The sequence below is a fragment of the Styela clava genome, chromosome 6 (assembly GCF_964204865.1).
Source record: "Styela clava chromosome 6, kaStyClav1.hap1.2, whole genome shotgun sequence".
NCBI lineage: Eukaryota > Metazoa > Chordata > Ascidiacea > Stolidobranchia > Styelidae > Styela > Styela clava.
This window is the reverse complement of record NC_135255.1, coordinates 20,351,978-20,370,971: the sequence shown is the minus strand read 5'-3', so window position 1 is coordinate 20,370,971 and position 18,994 is coordinate 20,351,978. Positions and strand designations below refer to the sequence as shown.

At 35.7% G+C, this 18,994-nt stretch overlaps 2 protein-coding genes and 2 long non-coding RNA genes across 5 annotated transcripts; all 4 read right to left on the bottom strand.

Moving 5' to 3' along the window:
- Window positions 1–1,511: 1,511 nt before the first annotated feature.
- On the bottom strand, window positions 1,512–2,014 carry LOC144424290 (uncharacterized). The gene is made up of 2 exons (XR_013476600.1): window positions 1,928–2,014; window positions 1,512–1,717 (listed from the first exon to the last, which is right to left on the bottom strand). It is a non-coding gene; the product is annotated as an uncharacterized LOC144424290 (long non-coding RNA).
- A 295-nt stretch (window positions 2,015–2,309) lies between these two features.
- LOC144424257 (uncharacterized) lies at window positions 2,310–3,552 on the bottom strand. The gene is made up of 3 exons (XM_078113383.1): window positions 3,534–3,552; window positions 2,800–3,039; window positions 2,310–2,551 (listed from the first exon to the last, which is right to left on the bottom strand). The coding sequence occupies exons 1-3, from the start codon at window positions 3,550–3,552 to the stop codon at window positions 2,310–2,312; spliced, it is 501 nt and encodes a 166-aa protein (XP_077969509.1).
- Window positions 3,553–4,960: 1,408 nt separating this feature from the next.
- Window positions 4,961–5,450, bottom strand: LOC144424349 (uncharacterized). The gene is made up of 2 exons (XR_013476638.1): window positions 5,378–5,450; window positions 4,961–5,167 (listed from the first exon to the last, which is right to left on the bottom strand). It is a non-coding gene; the product is annotated as an uncharacterized LOC144424349 (long non-coding RNA).
- Window positions 5,451–9,354: 3,904 nt separating this feature from the next.
- Window positions 9,355–13,416, bottom strand: LOC144424639 (uncharacterized). Of its 2 annotated transcripts, none has more exons than XM_078114113.1 (8): window positions 13,357–13,416; window positions 12,577–12,831; window positions 12,085–12,303; window positions 11,741–11,842; window positions 11,145–11,301; window positions 10,621–10,727; window positions 10,240–10,332; window positions 9,355–10,029 (listed from the first exon to the last, which is right to left on the bottom strand). In XM_078114113.1, the coding sequence occupies exons 1-8, from the start codon at window positions 13,388–13,390 to the stop codon at window positions 9,923–9,925; spliced, it is 1,074 nt and encodes a 357-aa protein (XP_077970239.1). In that variant the 5' UTR covers window positions 13,391–13,416; the 3' UTR covers window positions 9,355–9,922. The 2 variants fall into 2 exon arrangements, with proteins under 2 accessions (XP_077970239.1, XP_077970240.1); XM_078114114.1 differs by having other exon boundaries at window positions 12,160–12,303.
- Between the last annotated feature and the right edge of the window lie 5,578 nt (window positions 13,417–18,994).

Below are 18,994 nucleotides of genomic sequence, written 5' to 3'. Positions count from 1 at the left end.
ATTTCGCATTGTATTGCTATATTCCAGTATGTTATGTGATTGAGTCTTAACGGACAATACGTTCTGATCCACAAGACATACGAATTGCTAATGTTTCCGGGAGTTTGATGCTAAGGTGATTAGTAATTAAGAGAAAGTATATTACTGTCTACGCTTTGTATCGTCACCTCCCAGTCTATAACAAAACTACTTTATATATCATTAAATACGATTTTGCATATTTGTTTGATGAAATAGTGAATTACCTCCCGCGTCCTCAGATCGGGTATGTGAAGTCGGGGAAAATTTACAATCGATTCCGGGTAAAGAAACATTTTGACTTTGAATCTCGAAGTAGGGTAGCCAAACATTCGACTCCGACACCACAATATCATTCTACAGGTTTCGAACGATCACAGCGCGTATCGTTATCAAATATTGAAACATCTTGGAATGGGCAACGGAAGTACAATCGTGAGGGTTATGAACCATCCTTATAATGAATTGCTTGCGATGAAAAGTACTGGTCAATACAACAACGGTAATGGTTACATTTTCTTCAGAAAGTAGTGAGTGTTATGAAGTTTGAATTGTTTTTTGGGATTGAATCTAATCACAGTAATTGTTAAAATTCTTTTTTTCCTATAAGCACAACAAGACAGGTATTTTGGAGACCAAATTTGGTCGCCGACTCGCATTTGAAATTTCGATTATGGTTTTTGCTAAAATTAAAAAAAAATTCTTTTAAGCATCTGGGAAGCATCATGTCACTATATTTTGCCACCATTAACGACTTAGTTTATTTTTCCACACCGCCCAAGGTAACTACTTATTTTGTTATGCAAACGGCAAAATTTACATTTTAATTTACATCTAACATTTTCCTGCTCACCTTGCAACCGTGTGGGAAATTTCTAAGCCTAAAAATACAAAGTCTTGTTTGAATGCAGCAAGACAAATATTATTACAATGAGAGAAAAGTTTCAGCCCAAGCAGAGAAAGTTAAAATAATAAGATTATAGTTCCGATAATACGCTGTTGAATGATAGAAAATAATAAAAATATTCATGAATCTTTATCTGCCTTGCTCAGTCAATTCAATTAAAAGGAACCCAGAAATAGTTGAGAGACACTTATACAAAACGTAGGAAGTCGATTAAATTCTTGAAAAATTGTTAATATTAGTTTAATACTAATATAAAACATTGAAATAAATGAACAAAACCGGAGGGGGTACTGGTGCCGAGCACCGTGAACTGACTTATTTCGATGAATGAAATCTGGCAGATAGTGTTAGATGGAAAATCGAAAAAAATGTGGGGTGAAGCAAAGTGTTTCAGAGAGTCAATAGAAGATATGTTATTATTACCTTTTTAGCTTGTAGGACATAAGATTTGAATGCGATTGGCCCTGTAATTAATCCTAAAGAAAACAACCCCAATTACAAAAGTAACACGAGTGCCAATAACAAACAACAATTAACCAAACGTGTCTAATATTTCCCAGTACCCCTTTTCACTTTCACTATAAGCTTGGGTTATATTTTGAAAATCAAGGTCTGAACAGCAAGGCAGATTTCTAAAACATAAGCAGGCAGTAATCGTATGAAAAGCAGGACAACTGTCGGGTGATCACATATGAATCGTCTCTTTGTCACCTCCCTCAGTCTTTCGTACAACGGCTGAATACATGTCGTATTTATGCTCGTCTTCCTCAATTGCTGCATTTTCCTTTATATCTGAAATAGAAGTATTTATGTTAATTGATTTCTTAAATATATTTATTTCTGCAATTTCAAGGGAGCTCAGACCAAAACTTTGAACGATATGTCCTTGTATGTAACCGCATTCAATTCACACTTTTTAAATTATTCATTTGCAATCTTTATCAATAGTATGTTTTTGTCCTCAAAATATTTAGTCTATCACATATGGTTTTCTTTTATTACCTTCTTCTTCTTTTCGTGCAAGAGCGGAATACATGATTGTATACGGAGCTTCCTCATTTAGATTGACCAGTGATTTATTTCTTCTCTAAGCACAGAAAATTAGAAATCGATTAGTCGCGATTTCTCCAAACAATAAAAATCATCCCAACAACAACGATAAGAATTTAACAAAATCCATTGAGTCTACTTTGTGTCCAACAATGAAATTTGATACAATTATCTCCTTCTTACTACCATGCTTGACTTAATGAAAACCTTTCAAGCTTCGAATACAAGAGCTCGAAATATTAATTAACGAAGCTTGGGCCATGAAATAGAGTATTTATTTCCATATTTAGTTCCTACAGACAATATTATTGAAAAATTTCATACGTTATATAAACTAATTATCGATATGTTTACCTTCAAATGTCGGGCATTTTGAAAACTTGTACTGAATTTTAAAACCCATTCCTTTAGTCGTCGCTCCCGAACCGGTAAATGTTCGTCCGTCAGATACATACTGAACATGAACATTTGGTCCGTTATCTGCGTCACTGTCGCACATAGAGTCAAAGTATTCAAAGATTTCAATCACTGCAAGTGCATATCTGGTATCAATGTACCTCTCACATTCTTGTGTATCTGAATTAAATGTTATTTAGGCAAGATTACGCAAATCTAGTCGCAGTCATTTTGCTGATGCATTTTATTCACCACGTATGAAACCGCTACCATTTTTTAATTTGGTGCGATGGTGAATTTTCATATAGGAAAAGTCTTCCCGTGGCGGAATATGGGTAGTTTTAAAACTTGAAACATTTTTTGTGAAAAATATTATCTGACATAGAACATGAAGTAAATTGGGACACGACAATTCATATGTCTCTTACCGCTATTTATTGTTAGCATGTACGATCCCAAACATATCTTTTCCGCGTTTTTTACGATATAAAGCTTCTGATACGTGATTGTCAACACAAGAGCGTAACCCGCCGAGTGAGTGAATTTCCATGAGCAGTTTGCTGATTTTCCGTATTCGTTGGGATAATTTGGTGAACTTACTCCACCGTTTCCTGATGTCATATTAATTTCCTTTCCACTGTACTGACCATTGCCACCAGATACCGAGCCTAAAACACAAAATTACAATGATAAAATCGTTTATAATATTATTAGATTTTCGTCTTGGGTTGCAGGGACAGAATAGTCATTTTGTGCGAATTGTTTTAATTTTTATAATACTTCGAATTGCCTGGATTCAGTGTATTCTAGGTTGCAATTTATCACGTTAAACGGATGGTTAATAAAGTTAGTGGGTTTTTTCATTCCACAATCAGAATGAACCATTATTCACAGTAATTATTAATTCAGTGTCATATTTATCCCAAGGTATAAGTTAGCATCCTAACCAATAAATTCACCAGGCGCCGAGATTATTTTTTACGTTTACTTTATTCCTATTTGAATTTTTAAAATAATAAAATGCCTAATTTCGTTCTTCTCTTCACCATAAATCGAATATTCGTATTCGAAGGCCATCGCCCCCATTTCTCACTGTATCGCTATTTCGCATTGTATTGCTATATTCCAGTATGTTATGTGATTGAGTCTTAACGGACAATACGTTCTGATCCACAAGACATACGAATTGCTAATGTTTCCGGGAGTTTGATGCTAAGGTGATTAGTAATTAAGAGAAAGTATATTACTGTCTACGCTTTGTATCGCCACCTCCCAGTCTATAACAAAACTACTTTATATATCATTGAATACGATTTTGCATATTTGTTTGATGAAATAGTGAATTACCTCCCGCGTCCTCAGATCGGGTATGTGAAGTCGGGGAAAATTTACAATCGATTCCGGGTAAAGAAACATTTTGACTTTGAATCTCGAAGTAGGGTAGCCAAACATTCGACTCCGACACCACAATATCATTCTACAGGTTTCGAACGATCACATCGCGTATCGTTATCAAATATTGAAACATCTTGGAATAAGCAACGGAAGTACAATCGTGAGGGTTATGAACCATCCTTATAATGAATTGCTTGCGATGAAAAGTACTGGTCAATGCAACAGAACGGTAATGGTCACATTTTTTTCAAAAAGTTGTGAGTGTTATGAGACCGAATTTATTTTGGAGACCGAATTTGATCGCCGGCTCGCATTTGAAATCTCGATTATGATTTTTGCTTAAATTTAAAAAAAATTCATTCGAGCATCTGAGAATTCACATGGATTCTATTCTGATTGTGCGCATTTTTAGATGTCACTATATTTCGCCACCATTAACGACTTAGTTTATTATTCCACGCCGCCAAATTTGACTACTTATTTTGTTTTGCTAACGGCAAAATTTACATTTTAATTTACATCTAACATTTTCCTGTTCACCTTACAACTGTGTGGAATATTTCGAAGGTTGAAAATACAAAGACTAGTTTGAATGCAGCAGGACAAATATTATTACAATGTGAGAAAAGTTTCAGCCCAAGCGGAGAAAGTTAAAATAATAGGATTATAGTTGCGAGCATATTACGTTGAATGATTAGATAATTATGAAAATATTCACGAATCGTGATCTGCCTTGCTCAGTTAATTCAATTAAAGGGGGATGAGTAGAAAGGAACCCAGAAATAGTTGGGAAACCCATATACGAAACGTAGTAAGTCGATAAAATTCTTGAAAAATTGTTAATATTAATGAGTCCAATACTAATATAAAACATTGAAATAAATGAACAAAACCGGAGGGGGGACTGCTGCCGAGTCCGTGAACTGCCTTATTTCGATGGACGAAAGCTCACGGATAGTGTAAGATGGAAAATCGGAAAAAATGTGGGTGAAACAAAAGGTTTCAGAGATCCTATAGAAGTTTGTCATCATTATCTTTTTAGCTTATGATAAAAGATTTGAATGCGATTGGCCCTGTAATTAATCACAAAAAAACAACCCCAATTACAAAAGTAACACGAGTGCCAAAGACAAACAACAATTAAGCAAACGTGTCTAATATTTCCCAGTACCCCTTCTCACTTTAACTATAAGCTTGGGTTATATTTTGAGGATCAAGGTCTTAACAGCAAGGCAGATTTCTAAAACATAAGCAGGCAGTAATCGTATGAAAAAGCAGGACAACTGTCGGGTGATCACATATGAATCGTCTCTTTGTCACCTCCCTCAGTCTTTCGTACAACGGCTGAATACATGTCGTATTTATGCTCGTCTTCCTCAATTGCTGCATTTTCCTTTATATCTGAAATAGAAGTATTTATGTTAATTGATTTCTTAAATATATTTATTTCTGCAATTTCAAGGGAGCTCAGACCAAAACTTTGAACGATATGTCCTTGTATGTAACCGCATTCAATTCACACTTTTTAAATTATTCATTTACAATCTTTATCAATAGTATGTTTTTGTCCTCAAAATATTTAGTCTATCACATATGGTTTTCTTTCATTACCTTCTTCTTCTTTTCGTGCAAGAGCGGAATACATGATTGTATACGGAGCTTCCTCATTTAGATTGACCAGTGATTTATTTCTTCTCTAAGCACAGAAAATTAGAAATCGATTAGTCGCGATTTCTCCAAACAATAAAAATCATCCCAACAACAACGATAAGAATTTAACAAAATCCATTGAGTCTACTTTGTGTCCAACAATGAAATTTGATACAATTATCTTCTTCTTACTACCATGCTTGACTTAATGAAAACCTTTCAAGCTTCGAATACAAGAGCTCGAAATATTAATTAACGAAGCTTGGGCCATAGAGTATTTATTTCCATATTTAGTTCCTACAGACAATATTTTTGAAAAATTTTATACGTTATATAAACTAATATTCGATATGTTTACCTTCAAATGTCGGGCATTTTGAAAACTTGTACTGAATTTTAAAACCCATTCCTGTAGTCGTCGCTCCCGAACCGGTATATGTTCGTCCGTCAGATACATACTGAACATGAACACTTGATTTATTCCGTGTTCCCCTGCACATAGAGTCGAAATATCCAATCGGTTTAATCACTGTGAGTGGATATGCTGTATCGACGTATCGCATACATTCTTGTATGTCTGTATTAAATAGTACATATTTCGCATGAGCTACCAATCTAGTCACCGTCATTTTGCTCTTTACTTTTTCTTAGGTGTGTTGATAAATTTTACCCATTCATATTAAGAAAGCCTTGTCGTAGAGAAATGTGAGTAGTTTTGAAATTTTATTTTTTGTTGAAAATCTCATCTGACACGGAACATGAATAAGTAAATTGGAAAAATGCAATTCATATGTCTCTTACCGCTATTTATTGTTAGCATGTACGATCCCAAACATCTCTTTTCCTTGTTTTCTACGATATAAAGTCTTTGATATGTGAATGTTAACACAAGAGCGTAACCTTCCGTAGCAGTGAATTTCCATGAGCAATTTGCCGATCTTCCATATTCATCAGGATATTTTGAAGCGTATTTCTCGGGATAATTCGGAGTACTTATTTCGCCATTTCCTGATGTTATGTACATCTGCTTTTCATCACACTGACCATTGATACCGATCACCATTCCTAGAAAGCAGAAAATTGCAAGGCTAAAATCCCACACCACCTCGAAAAACTGCTTTGAAGCATACGGCTCGTAGGTAAATAGAATTTAATGATATGTTCTTAGTTAAAAGAAATCATGGAAATTGCTACGCTTCGCGTCAAAGCCTGTTAAACGTTACGTCTTCTCGGGAAAGACAAGATTTTATCTATGAAATGTGGTAAATGCAAACATCCGACCCAAACCATAGACACGATAAGACTGGAAGGAATTTCTGTTTACGTCGTTTGTTAGTTCATTCTTTAATTGGGAATACAATTGATTATTTATACAGTATTTCCCTACTTTACTTACCAAGCAGTAAAATGGCGATCAACGACCAAACCATGTTAACTAGACTAATCATTTTCTTCCTGGTAAAGAAACAAGAAAACCCAACAGTATCATAATGGCCCGCATTAATTTGAGAGATTAGATTTTAAAAAACCGGATGATTCAGATATAAACATCTCCGATTCCGCATTTCTGATTGCCATTCAAAAACACCATTCGAGGCCAATAGACCGTTTTTCATTTCACAAAGATAAGAAAAACATAACTCGTTCTTTTTTGACGTCGATGGTGATTTGCAAATATTGTGCGTAGAGGCAGATTAGTCATGAGCCACATATAAAAGTCCGAACAAATCCATGACAAGATCTTGTAGGCTTTCACTACATATATATCAATGCACTGCAAAGTCAAAACTAACCATCTCTTGTATATATTCTAAAACGGAATGAACTTTTTTGGAGACGTAACAACCCAATCCCCGTGCAAAACAAAAGTTTGGGGTTGTGGAATAACCATAAATTCCCAATTCCATGTCATCTTTATCCTTTTTTTTGCAACGTGACCAAGAACGTCATCATGTGTTGAAACTATTTTTTACATTTTAGATACATTGTTACATGTCCAAAACCCATTGCCTGTAACTATTTCAACTTCTATTCCAGTATGTTATGTGACTCAGTCTTTACGGCTTATATGCCCTGCCCCATACAATATACTTCATCTACTGTGTAATACGAAGGTTTCAGGGTCCGAAAGGATACAGTTTGTTGTTGGGGTGATTAGTAATAAATGTGAATATTGAATTTTAAATTGCCGTCTACGCTTCTTATCGTCACCTTCCAGTCTACAACCAAACGGCATTTTGCTTTATTCGTTGGTGAATATATATGCTTTTGCATTTCTGTTTGCCGGAATTGTAAACTACCTCGTGTCATCAGATTAGGGACCGGAGAAAACTTACAATCGACGTCGACTCAAAACTGTCGCCTCCAGCTCCAGCTTCAAACTCTAGAAAAATTTGGATTTTGATAACAAAACGTGTGACATTGGCGTGTGCAGGTCTCCTCTAACAGACTGTTAACGATCAGTAAACTCGATGCTTCCGGGGCTTCTATACAAAAAATTTTCTGACTTCTATGTCAGTTTATCGCCATTGGTAATATGAAATGCCAAATCTCGACTTCGGATAATTCAAAATTCCAACTCCGGTCTGCTTTAAAAGACGACACCAATTCTAGCTAAACCTTGCCAAACTTCGACTCCATAACTCTGAATCTGATAATGCAATAGCAGACAGGTTCATCCTCGCGATGGAGATATATTTATGTAATTCTACATGTTATCAAACTCATCGTTTTGTTGACTTAATAGTTCTGGAGCTTTTGCTTATTTTAACCGAATCTGCGCAATTTCCAAACGGATATAAATAACCTTTCATCGACTCTCACTTGAGAATCTCATGTCCAACTTATAAGCCTCAGTTGAATATTCTGTAACGTTCGCATTTAATTTTTCTACTGCGTCTACTGCATTTCTATACTGCTTCGAATACCCAATGTCTTCAACCAACGACACTCGCAACTCCTAATAAACATCAGTTTTTATGGCACAATCGTGTTCTGTCCAAGCATCATTCACCTCCCACATTCGCAACTTATGACAAACTCGAAGCTTTAAATGTCATCTATCATTTGCTTCCCACTCACTCGGTTTTTCCAATATACAAGGAAATATGTTCGTGTTTTACATTTCAAACATGTTTGGTCATTTCAGTGGAGTACCTTGTATTATGTAACTATGTTATCCAGCATATAGTACTCAATATTATTGTAGGTAGGTGACGGCACTCATTTATCTTTTAATAACTGGACATACAGCGTAAAACTTCATATGCGCACAAACTTAGGACAGATTTTGGAATAGTCTTTATTTATATAATATATTCGGACAAGACGCCAGTAGTGTAATTATATTTCTATATGTATTGTAATATATGTATATCCAACGTTATTATATTTTACTCATTCCATAATCAAAACTGATAAACAGAAACTTAACTCCCACACCGCAACTATATGGTTTGGCGGACCGAATTTTTGCAGATTCTTCATAACGTGCCCGGTATTTTAGGAGCCGGATTCCGTCGCCGGTCCACATTTAAAAATCTTGATCATAGATTTTGTTTAAATTTAAAATGTTGTTTTCCAGCATCAAAAAATCCACATGGATTTTAATAATTGTAATTGGCGCAACGTTAAATATCACTATATTTCGCCATCATTATCGACTTAATTAATTTTTTCACCGTGTCTAAGTTGACACTGACTTGACAAAACTTATTTTGTAATGCTAACAGCTGTTAAGATATGCAAAACTCCCATGTCAAATTACATCAAACGTTTTCTGCTTACTTTACTGCTCTGCGGGAAAGTTTCGAATCTTAAAAAAAACAAAAACCTATTTGAATGCAGCAAGATAGATATAATGTCAAAATGTGAGAAAATTTCCAGTCCGAGCAGTGAAAGTTAAAATAATAAGATTACAGTTTTGATAATATGCTGTTGAATGATAGAAAATAATAAAAATATTCATTGATCATTATCTGCCTTGCTGAGTTAATTCAATTGAAAGGGGATGAGTAGAGAGGAACCCAGAATAGTTGGGGACACATGTACGAAACGTATATAATAATAATCGATAAAATTGTTGCAAAATTGTTAATATTAATTTAAATATTAACATTAGTTCAATATTGATATGAAACATTAGAATAAATGAACAAAAACGAAGGGTGTCTGGTGCCGAGCACCGTTACCTGACTAATTTCGTTGTATGAAACCTTGCAAATAGCACTAGATGGAAAATCGGAAAAAATAAATTTTTAGCTTCGGATATTAGATTTGAATCCGAATTGACCAGTAGTTAATTACACAGAATACAATTCTAATTACAAAATGATAACGACTTCCAAAGACAAACAGCAATTAAGAGAACGTGTCTAATAATTACCAGTAAACCCACTTTCACTGTGGGTTTGAAAATCAGGGTCTGTACAGCAAGGCAGATGTCTAAACCATAAACAATCCGTCATCGTATGGAAAAGGAGGCGGGTGGGGGTGGTTGTCGGGTGATCACACATGAATCGTCTCTTTGTCACCTCTTTCTATCTTTCTTACAACGGCTGAATACATGTCGTATTTGTGCCCGTCTTCTTTAATTTCTGAGTTTTCCTTCACATCTGAAATAAAAGTATATATGGTAATTGATGTATCGAAATATTTCTACCTGCGATTTCAAGGATGCTTAGGCCAATGCAAAATGCTTCTAAAAACATTAATATATGTCACGTTATGTAAACGCATTAAATTATTAATTTGTAATCTTTATCACTGGTATGTTTTTGTCGTCAAAATATTCAGTCTACCACATATGGTTCTCTTTTTATTACCTTCTTCGTCTTGTCGTGAAAGTGCAGAATACATGATAGTATATGGACCTTCCTCATCTTGAATTGTTGAATTTGCCGGTTCATCATTTTCAGCTGAATTAAGCATTGATATTTAATTTCGCTTTGATTTAAACTGTTCCTGTTTTTAGGCAAATTTTTATGACTTTGCAACTTGACAATTATTTTTCAATCAAAACAACCGTACACTGTCGTTTCCGTAAGAATTCATGATGTTCAAGGCTTATAAAGCTTAGTTTTTTGTACTCTATGCTTCCTTTCGAGAGTGAAACGTTTTTAAAATAAAAGAGCAAGTTTTAGATATAAGATTTTAGTCAACCTGGAATGTGTTCTCGTATTAAGATCCATTAAATAAGTTCTTACCTGCAGCAGTGTCTTGGTCCGATTCTTTGATTGGAGATTCAGCATTTTCCATCTTATTTCCGCCTACATTGTCTTGTTCGACATTTTTGTTTTCTTGATATTTGTCCCTGTTAACAAATATTCTTATATTATTACGATGATATTCGGGACCTATATTTTGTTGTTTTAATCATATTCGACTTGACCGTATACAACGATTTCATATAATCCTATCTTGGATGAATTCTGCCGCTATAGGCGTTTTTAGACTTTCCTATGAACAAGGTTCCCGACAGGCAGTCACGATAATAATAATGATTCGCGATTGCGAATGTATAAGTTACTAGATGGCTGGTGTACGGTTGTATATGAAATATAATATCAACGACTCTTACAGTCCGACGCCATCCCCACTAGGTCATTGCACCCATGCAATATATCCGTTTAGCTTACGCTTCATTTGACCAGTTGGTATTTCTTTACGTATATAACCAAGACAAATATTTATTGGCTAATCAAGGAAGTACTCAATAAGAGTTAATTACATTCTCTTTCTGCAGAATACGATTGCAGTCACCGCAAGTAATATAATGCCAATGAATCCTGGGATAGAAACGAGGAAAAGCTTTGCAGTATCACTTATTCCATGTGAGTTGGCGCCGTCAGTTTCGCTGAAAGTTCCAACGTCATTGTTTTCTGTGTCTGTTATAATAACATTAATAAAGTGGCTTGTATTGGTTTTGAAACCCGACACCATCATTGTATGGTTTATGGTTGGTTCCATTTTTAATAAAACTTAAGAAAACAATTTACCAACGCAATTAAATATTGATAATAAATTTTTGAATTACGATATCATGCGCCAACTGACCCGTAATGTGATAAATCTATTGGGATCTTTTACGATTTTCATTGCAGTCGAATTCTGTCCTAAATTGTGAACCATAGCCTGACAAACATTGTTAAAAAATAATGGCTTTTCCAATCCTGACTTACCAAGGTTTTGATTTTCGCGATATTTAATTTACCTGATGTAATTAACAAAATCATTACAATAAAAATGGAAGTTTTTATTGTTGCCAGAGCCTGTGTAGTCTTGATTGTACGCATTGCAGCAAACGTCCATGGGGTACCTACTTACCTTTAGTAGAAAGAGTACGGTTGTCCTCAAAGGTGGTACCTGTTTGTTCTATGTAGGAGCTTCCTTCCAAAATACTTGTTAGGACATGATCAGTTGTTGTTTCTAAGAAAAGGATTATATCAAGGTGAAGTATATTTTTTAAGGTAATTGCTTGAAACTGCTATTTTTGTATAATTGCGGATTCGTCTTCATTCGAATAAAAAAATGTATGCATTTTCATATTAGTTTCGAAATTACAATTCTTACGCAAAGCGAGGTACTCATCAAAGTCGAAGAAATTTTATGTATAGTTAAAAGGATAAAAGCTTAATTTACGGTTTGTCTATGTTTTCATCAATATTTACCAGCAGTCGTGGGACATTCTAAAAACTTGTAATGAATTCTGAAACCCATTGATACGGTTTGCACTTTTTCAGTACCGTTATATGTTCGTCCATCAGATATATACTGAACATGAACACTTGATTTATTTTCTTTGTCTTCACCGCACATCGTGTCGAAATATTGAAAGGGCATTGTAGTAGAATATCTGGTATCAATGTATCTCCTACATTCCTGAGTATCTGAATAAAATTCTTTCAGTTTTGTCATGCGCAAGGTAAAATAGCAAATCACTTTGCGAAATACTTCTATGCGATCAAACCAATTACCCCAAGACGTTCTTTTAATTCAATTATATTCACCAATGCCTAAAGCAAGGTGGACGCTTCACCACATCGATATTAGTAAATTCGAAATCTCGAGTGACCTAAACGCCCCCAAGAAAAATCGGAATTGGCATATGTCGTACAGGGAATCGATCTTTTAAAACTATTTTCTAATAATATGATACCAACCGTTGTTTATAGTGAGGTTGTACGATCCCAAACAATATTTTTTTGGATTATTGTTGCTCGTTATGTCAAGAATATAAAGCCTCTGATACGTGATTGTTAACACAAGAGCGTAACCTTCCGCAGGAGTGAATTTCCATGAGCAATTTGCTGATTTTCCGTATTCGTTATCATAATCCGGAGAATCTATTTCGCCGTTTTCTGATGTTATGCTCATCGCCTCTCCATGACATTGACCATTGCCACGGGCTACAGCGCCTAGGATTCAGAAAATGACAATGAGATAATTGTATATGCTATCAGGAAATTTTTCATGGCAGTAACGGGAATGCGATAGTAGAATGGTCAGGAGTAAGCCTTCAGTTTTCTATTTTAATAAGATTTGATGTGTTCTGGATTAGTATAGGCATAACACTTTGAACAAATGATTAGCATCATAGTACATTATTTTATTTCGTACGAATTGTTTTCTGACAGATTTTTCCAAATTTCGACGAAAGCTATAAATGAAATGATGGTTCTCCAGAAGTATGTGCATCAAGATGTCACACAACCTGAATCCAAACCGGTACACACATACTATGTTCAGGTTGTGCGCCATCTTGGTGCACATACTTTTGGAGCTCCGAAATAAGAATGAGAGGAAAAATGATTACTGGTTGACTATTAATAAGAAATAAAAGTTTATCTATCCGAGATATAGAATAAATTTCTGTCAAAGTTGTTTGTTTGTTTATTGCTAAGTTAGAATATAATTAATTAGTAACACTTATATAACTTTACCTAGAATCAAGATGGCGATCAACGACCAAATCATTTTAATTCGATTAATCTTTTTAGTTCTAAGTAAGAAAGCAAAAAAAAACTTAATATCAAAAGAATCGCTTTTTGTCAAAATTAATTGTAAGGCAAGATTTTATTATGCCGATGTTGCTGAGATGAACATGCCCTAACTTCGATACATATTCTTGATTATTCAAGAGCACCGTTCGTAACCCGAGCGCTTTGCAACGAATCTGTAATACAAAATTCGATATGGGTGCACTGGTCTCTCAGCATTGTTTTGACTATTTCTGCCAACTGCTATATTCAATGTTCATTTCTCTATTACCTTCCTTCATGCCAAGTAAACTCCTCACAAACCTTTATCTTACTGAGTCAGATAGAATGTGTTTTTCATAGAATGATTTTACAAAGATTAAGAAAACAAGGTTTGTTTATGTTCGACATCAATAGTAATTTGCAATAACTAACCTGGCGGGTAGATATTGACTGGTCATGATTGTATAAAAGGTGCCCATACCCGTTGACCGAATCCCGTAGGCATGCGCTTCCTAAAACATACTGTCACAAAAAGTATTTGAGCACGGTTAGAATGATCCTCTATTAACATGAACATCAGCCTATCCAGAGAAAAGAACATACAGACCTTCTTCCTTAAACGTGATGGATATTACGATTACGACGTAACTTTGTGTAAATATTTAATTGAATGCTAGAGAGAATTAGTTAGCATCATAACAAATCACATCGTTTTGCTTCGGAAGCTAATCAGATTGAGAAGTTATATCTATTAGGGCAGGGGTATGCAACATTATTGTCGGCGGGCCATATACCACACGTCAAACATCTCGCTGGGCCACAAAAACATTAGATTATTTATGTACACAACGAATTTAAAACATCTTAGAATGCAAAGTTGAAGACTTGAAAGAGACAAAGACACTTGAAATTTCGAGTTATTGCATAGTTTGTTTACATCAGCTTTGATAAAAGTTGTAGCAACCCTTAACGGACTAGTTAAATGTTCATCAGTCAGCGGACTTCTAAAAATCTGAGTTTTGACCAGAGCCACACCAACTGGCTTGGGGGCTGGGTTGTGGGCTGTGCGTCGCCTGTTGCACACTCCTGCATTGGGGGTCTGCGGGAGTACAGAAATTATAGAACGGCCTGAAAACACATATCAAAGTAAAGCCAGAGATGGGGAGGTTTACTATTGGCTCAAAATAGGCGACGGGTGTTAGACGGAAAAAATAAAATCGAAGCGGGCCAGGAACATACCAAATAAGTAATGCTCCTTTCTATTTGCACGTTATTTGTATTCGAAACCCGTCATCCGCTGTTATTTCTGTCCATCGCTACCTGCCTTTATGTAGCGCGAATCATTCATTTATGGATTATATACCTCCTTCATAGCACATATGTATTGAGTAATACTGATGTTTCGAGGTTGAATCGCAAAAAGTTCGATGTTAAGATGTTTTTATTCGTAAATAAGCATCGATAGACTCGGATTACACGTCTCTGGTTGTTACTCGGTTAACTGTTCAGTGTTATAAAATACTGTATGCCTAAACTGGCGTCTCGGAAATGTTGCGACTGTTTTTGTCAACTGGTATTTAGTGTTCATTTTGCTATAAAAGCTCACAAACTGCTTTAGGTCGGACAAGTAGACCGAATGTTCCGGAATCATTTACAAAGATTAAGAAAACATGACTTGTTTGTATTTGACGTCATTGTTAATTCGCAAATCTAGCTCGTAGAGACAGATCAGTCATGAGACATACATGATAGGTGCCATATCTATTAACGGATAAGGCTTTCACTACATATCATGCACAGTCACAACAAACTAATCGAATCGTTTATATTTTCATTCTACAAACCCAACGTCCGACTGATTCAACCAGAGATACTTAATGCAATGTTTTCATTGTCGATCTGTAGCAAGACAATAGTAAGATATATGCAAGAATTCTCAAATACATTCACGCAAATGTGCTCTTCACTTTATTTGCGCAACGCAGTTATAGAATACGACGAGCCTAGAAGTCAGCAACCCCAAGCAAGCATACCATATTTGGCACCCGTCGTGATTTGTTATTGCACGAGATATAAGTTGCGCACCCGTGAAATCTATACTATGAGCATGTCTGGTGCAATCACCAATTAAAACTGTCTACTCTACACGAAATCAACAGTCTGAATCAGCACCTCAACAAAATAATACTTCCTAGTGGCATACTTTTGTATATTTCAGGAAAATAACGTTTGCGACTATTCATAAAAATTTCGGCGCAAGTTAGTTCTTTATACATTCATAGCTGAATCTAACTTTGATTTGGAAACCCATCGTCTCCAATTATTTTTCCTTCTATTGCTGTCCCCCAATTTGTTAAGGGAATCAGCGATGCCGTTTTGAAGGACGACTCCTACTCCACCTCCCTGCGTTTTTAGGTAATATGATATTGAACCCATCGTTTTAATTCACTTTATAGTTTCTTGATATAAAAAGATCTGAAACTGTTTCTAGTTTCGATGACATTTGTACAATTCCAAAACGAATAGAGTTAAGCTCACATCAGCAACCATTGTGACGATACTGACTCTTCTGCAACGTTCACAACTAGCTGAATATTCCCAGCCATCGACACTGGCAACTTCTAACTAACATTAACATTATGACAACCTCATGTTGCTCAAAACATTATTTGCTTCCCACACTAGCAACTGATGATAAACTTCAAGCTTTAATGGTTGACTATGTATGTCAAAACGTTTGTTCGCTTCCCACACTGTTTCCGAAATGAACAAGGAAACACGAAGCTCTGTCATTTGACATCATTGGTAGATTTGCAACAAGTACTTGTGTGTGAAGATAACAATGGGCAGCATATTCAAATTTACGCCAGTTCAACTATTATTTTCATAGAAGGATTTGATTTAATCACCACCCGTGTACGTGTACTTCGTATATTATATTATGCAATACGCAAACAAATCAAGCCATTGATCCTGCTTCCATTAACTCAATAAACACATTTTGAACCCTTCAAATGTATCTATGTATAAAATGCAATTTCACTCATATTCTTTGAGAGGACAGCAGAAACCAATCCAACATTTAGATATAACTAAAAACGACGTCGTGTCCGTTTATCAACCTGGCCATGTGCTTAGGTCCGTTCAACCCGTAAGGGATGACGCCGTGACCCACCAAAGGTTTTGTGAGACATATTGCCACCTCATGTGTATGATCTCGCTCTCGCACATGGTACAATAAATTAAACAATGCCGACTTCTGGTCCTTTAAAATATAGTATCTTACATATTAAATGACTACTTATACACGGAATTGTTAGGATCGAAAATCGTGTAAAAACCTCATATCGAAAATGTACAACGTTGCGCTATAGCAATGCGTATTTATATCCCTCACACAGTTATACTGGGTAAGGGACGTCGCTGGGTACCAAAGCTGGTTATCGAGCAGTGACACACAAGGTTCTAATATCTAATCTAAAATTCTAGAATTTTTAACCTCCTGATATTGACGATGGGTACCGTAGATCCGACTTTTGAACTACAACAACCGTGTATGTGGCATAGGTAAACACGTAGATGTAAAGTGCCAACATAGAGACCCAAGTTCAAAGCCAGACTCTTGCTAAGAGTGAACGCATCGTTGGTGACTAATCGGGAAATGCTCTTACTTGATATGAAGTGTCTTGGTTGAGATTGAGTTAGGTTTAGGCAGACAAGCTTGTTCATTCTGAGATCATTGACTTCAATCAATTACTTTTTTGATTTAGTTGTTCTTAAATGAGGCTCAATGTTGGTTCGTTTGAATACGTTTGAAGTCGATCCACAGTTCCACAATTGAGTAATAGAAAACTATGTCGATAAGGACAAATCTTTTACAGTACACTGCACTTTTATGCAACGTTCATATACGTGGCTTTATATCCGGCGTCTTGTTTGTGAGTTATTTGCCCTTATTTGCACTTTCTCGTATTCATTAGTTGCTGGTTGTATCTCTTCATATCCACCAGAGGGCCCAGCTTGAACTTCTCCGTAGCCATCGGTATCTGAATATATATCATGAATCCTATTACCTCTGTATTAAGATAGGAATGTTTTTGCTTAGTACCTTACTTTTTCGGAAACATCAATTAATATTACATCAGTTATTTACGTCGGTTAGAATGAGTTCAAAATGCGAAATATACGCGGACATTGCTGAAATCAGAAACATGTACACTAGAACGGAAAACAAACTAATATTACGAGATTTGTTCCAATGACGCCTAAATGACGACAATAACAAGCGTTGAAAATCTAAAACATCAATAAAACCCCAGTTTTTAAAACGTTATAGCGAAGAAAGTTCAGCTTCCTAGCATATCTCACATCACCAGATGACGTTTCGTTTTGTCCCGTAGAACTGATGTTTCCGATCTCAGTAGAATTAGTAAAACAGTCCCTTGTGCTGTGCTGGCATGGTCTGAACGTTGTGATCTAAAATAATAATAATATATAATATCACATCAGCTTCATCTATAAAGGTAGTCCTTAGAATATTTTCATAGGACACGAATGTCGTCAATGTGGCAGTTGAGTAAATCTATAATATTTAGCTTGAAGTTTAGGATGATTTGTTTAATTAATAGTGGGCACAATACCTGAATATAAAATACAATATTTATCGGTTATTTCAATGGGTATACGGCTGTATTTCTAAGCATGAAGTATACTCACCGTATTTTCATGTAAAATACAATCCCACCCACGACCATGGGTAAAACGAAGATGAATTCGGGTATGGAGAGGAGGAGAATTAGAGTTGTTTGACTCATTCCGCTTGTGCTTGAGATTCTATCAGTGTTTGTATTGATTGTTTCTGTTGAAAATACATAACGTTGTATAACAGGGGTGGCCAACCTGCTTTTGGCTGCAATCGCCCAAAATCTTCAAAATATCTAGCGATCGACTAATCAGTAATACAGTAAACGCCATACACAAAACGTACTGAGTATGCAAACAACTACACACACCCATTCAAAAATTTCTACCGCTGGTACTACCCATGGTAGTTTTCAATGTTAACTTGTCAGACGTTGTGATTAATTCATTCCCTTTTTCGATCCCAGTTGTCTCATCGGATGTATGAGTGTCCGGATCCCACCTTACAGCGTAAAGTTTCACCCGTGGTGGCTTCGTCAGTTGTAGGATAACCCGGATATTGTGTGGTAATAGGAGCATTAGTTGTATTCGGGCAGGGGATTGCTGCATGATGATGAAAATAAATGAAATGCTGCTTTACTTTCCTGTACACATTGTTACAAGAAACACACACACAAGAAAATCGAGGTTAAACTCGATTTAGAGTTATTCCTATCACGTGACATGAAGCACTTCTCATCACTTGTTGGGAATCAAAATCAGTAAAAAAAATCTGGAGATGATTTGAATCTATCTATTATATTGGTCATGGAAATCATCATAAGTGTGCATTATTACTTTTCTTTGTTTAAATGTATATAATTCATAAATGAACAATATTTAGCATGTTTACCTGTAACTGTGGGGCATTGTGAAAACTTGTATATACTGGATACTGAAACCCCTTACAGAAGTCGCC

What these genes read in the sequence shown, in the direction of transcription:
- LOC144424257 (XM_078113383.1), bottom strand. An exon ending in CATGCTAACAATAAATAGCG is followed by an intron (nt 2,552 to 2,799) that starts GTAAGAGACATA and finishes CATTTAATTCAG; the next exon opens with ATACACAAGAATGTGAGAGG.
- LOC144424639 (XM_078114113.1), bottom strand. Translation starts at nt 13,390, where the DNA reads ATGATTTGGTCGTTGATCGCCATCTTGATTCTAG. An exon ending in CCGTACTCTTTCTACTAAAG is followed by an intron (nt 11,302 to 11,740) that starts GTAAGTAGGTAC and finishes TTATTATAACAG; the next exon opens with ACACAGAAAACAATGACGTT. An exon ending in TTCACGACAAGACGAAGAAG is followed by an intron (nt 10,030 to 10,239) that starts GTAATAAAAAGA and finishes CTTTTATTTCAG; the next exon opens with ATGTGAAGGAAAACTCAGAA.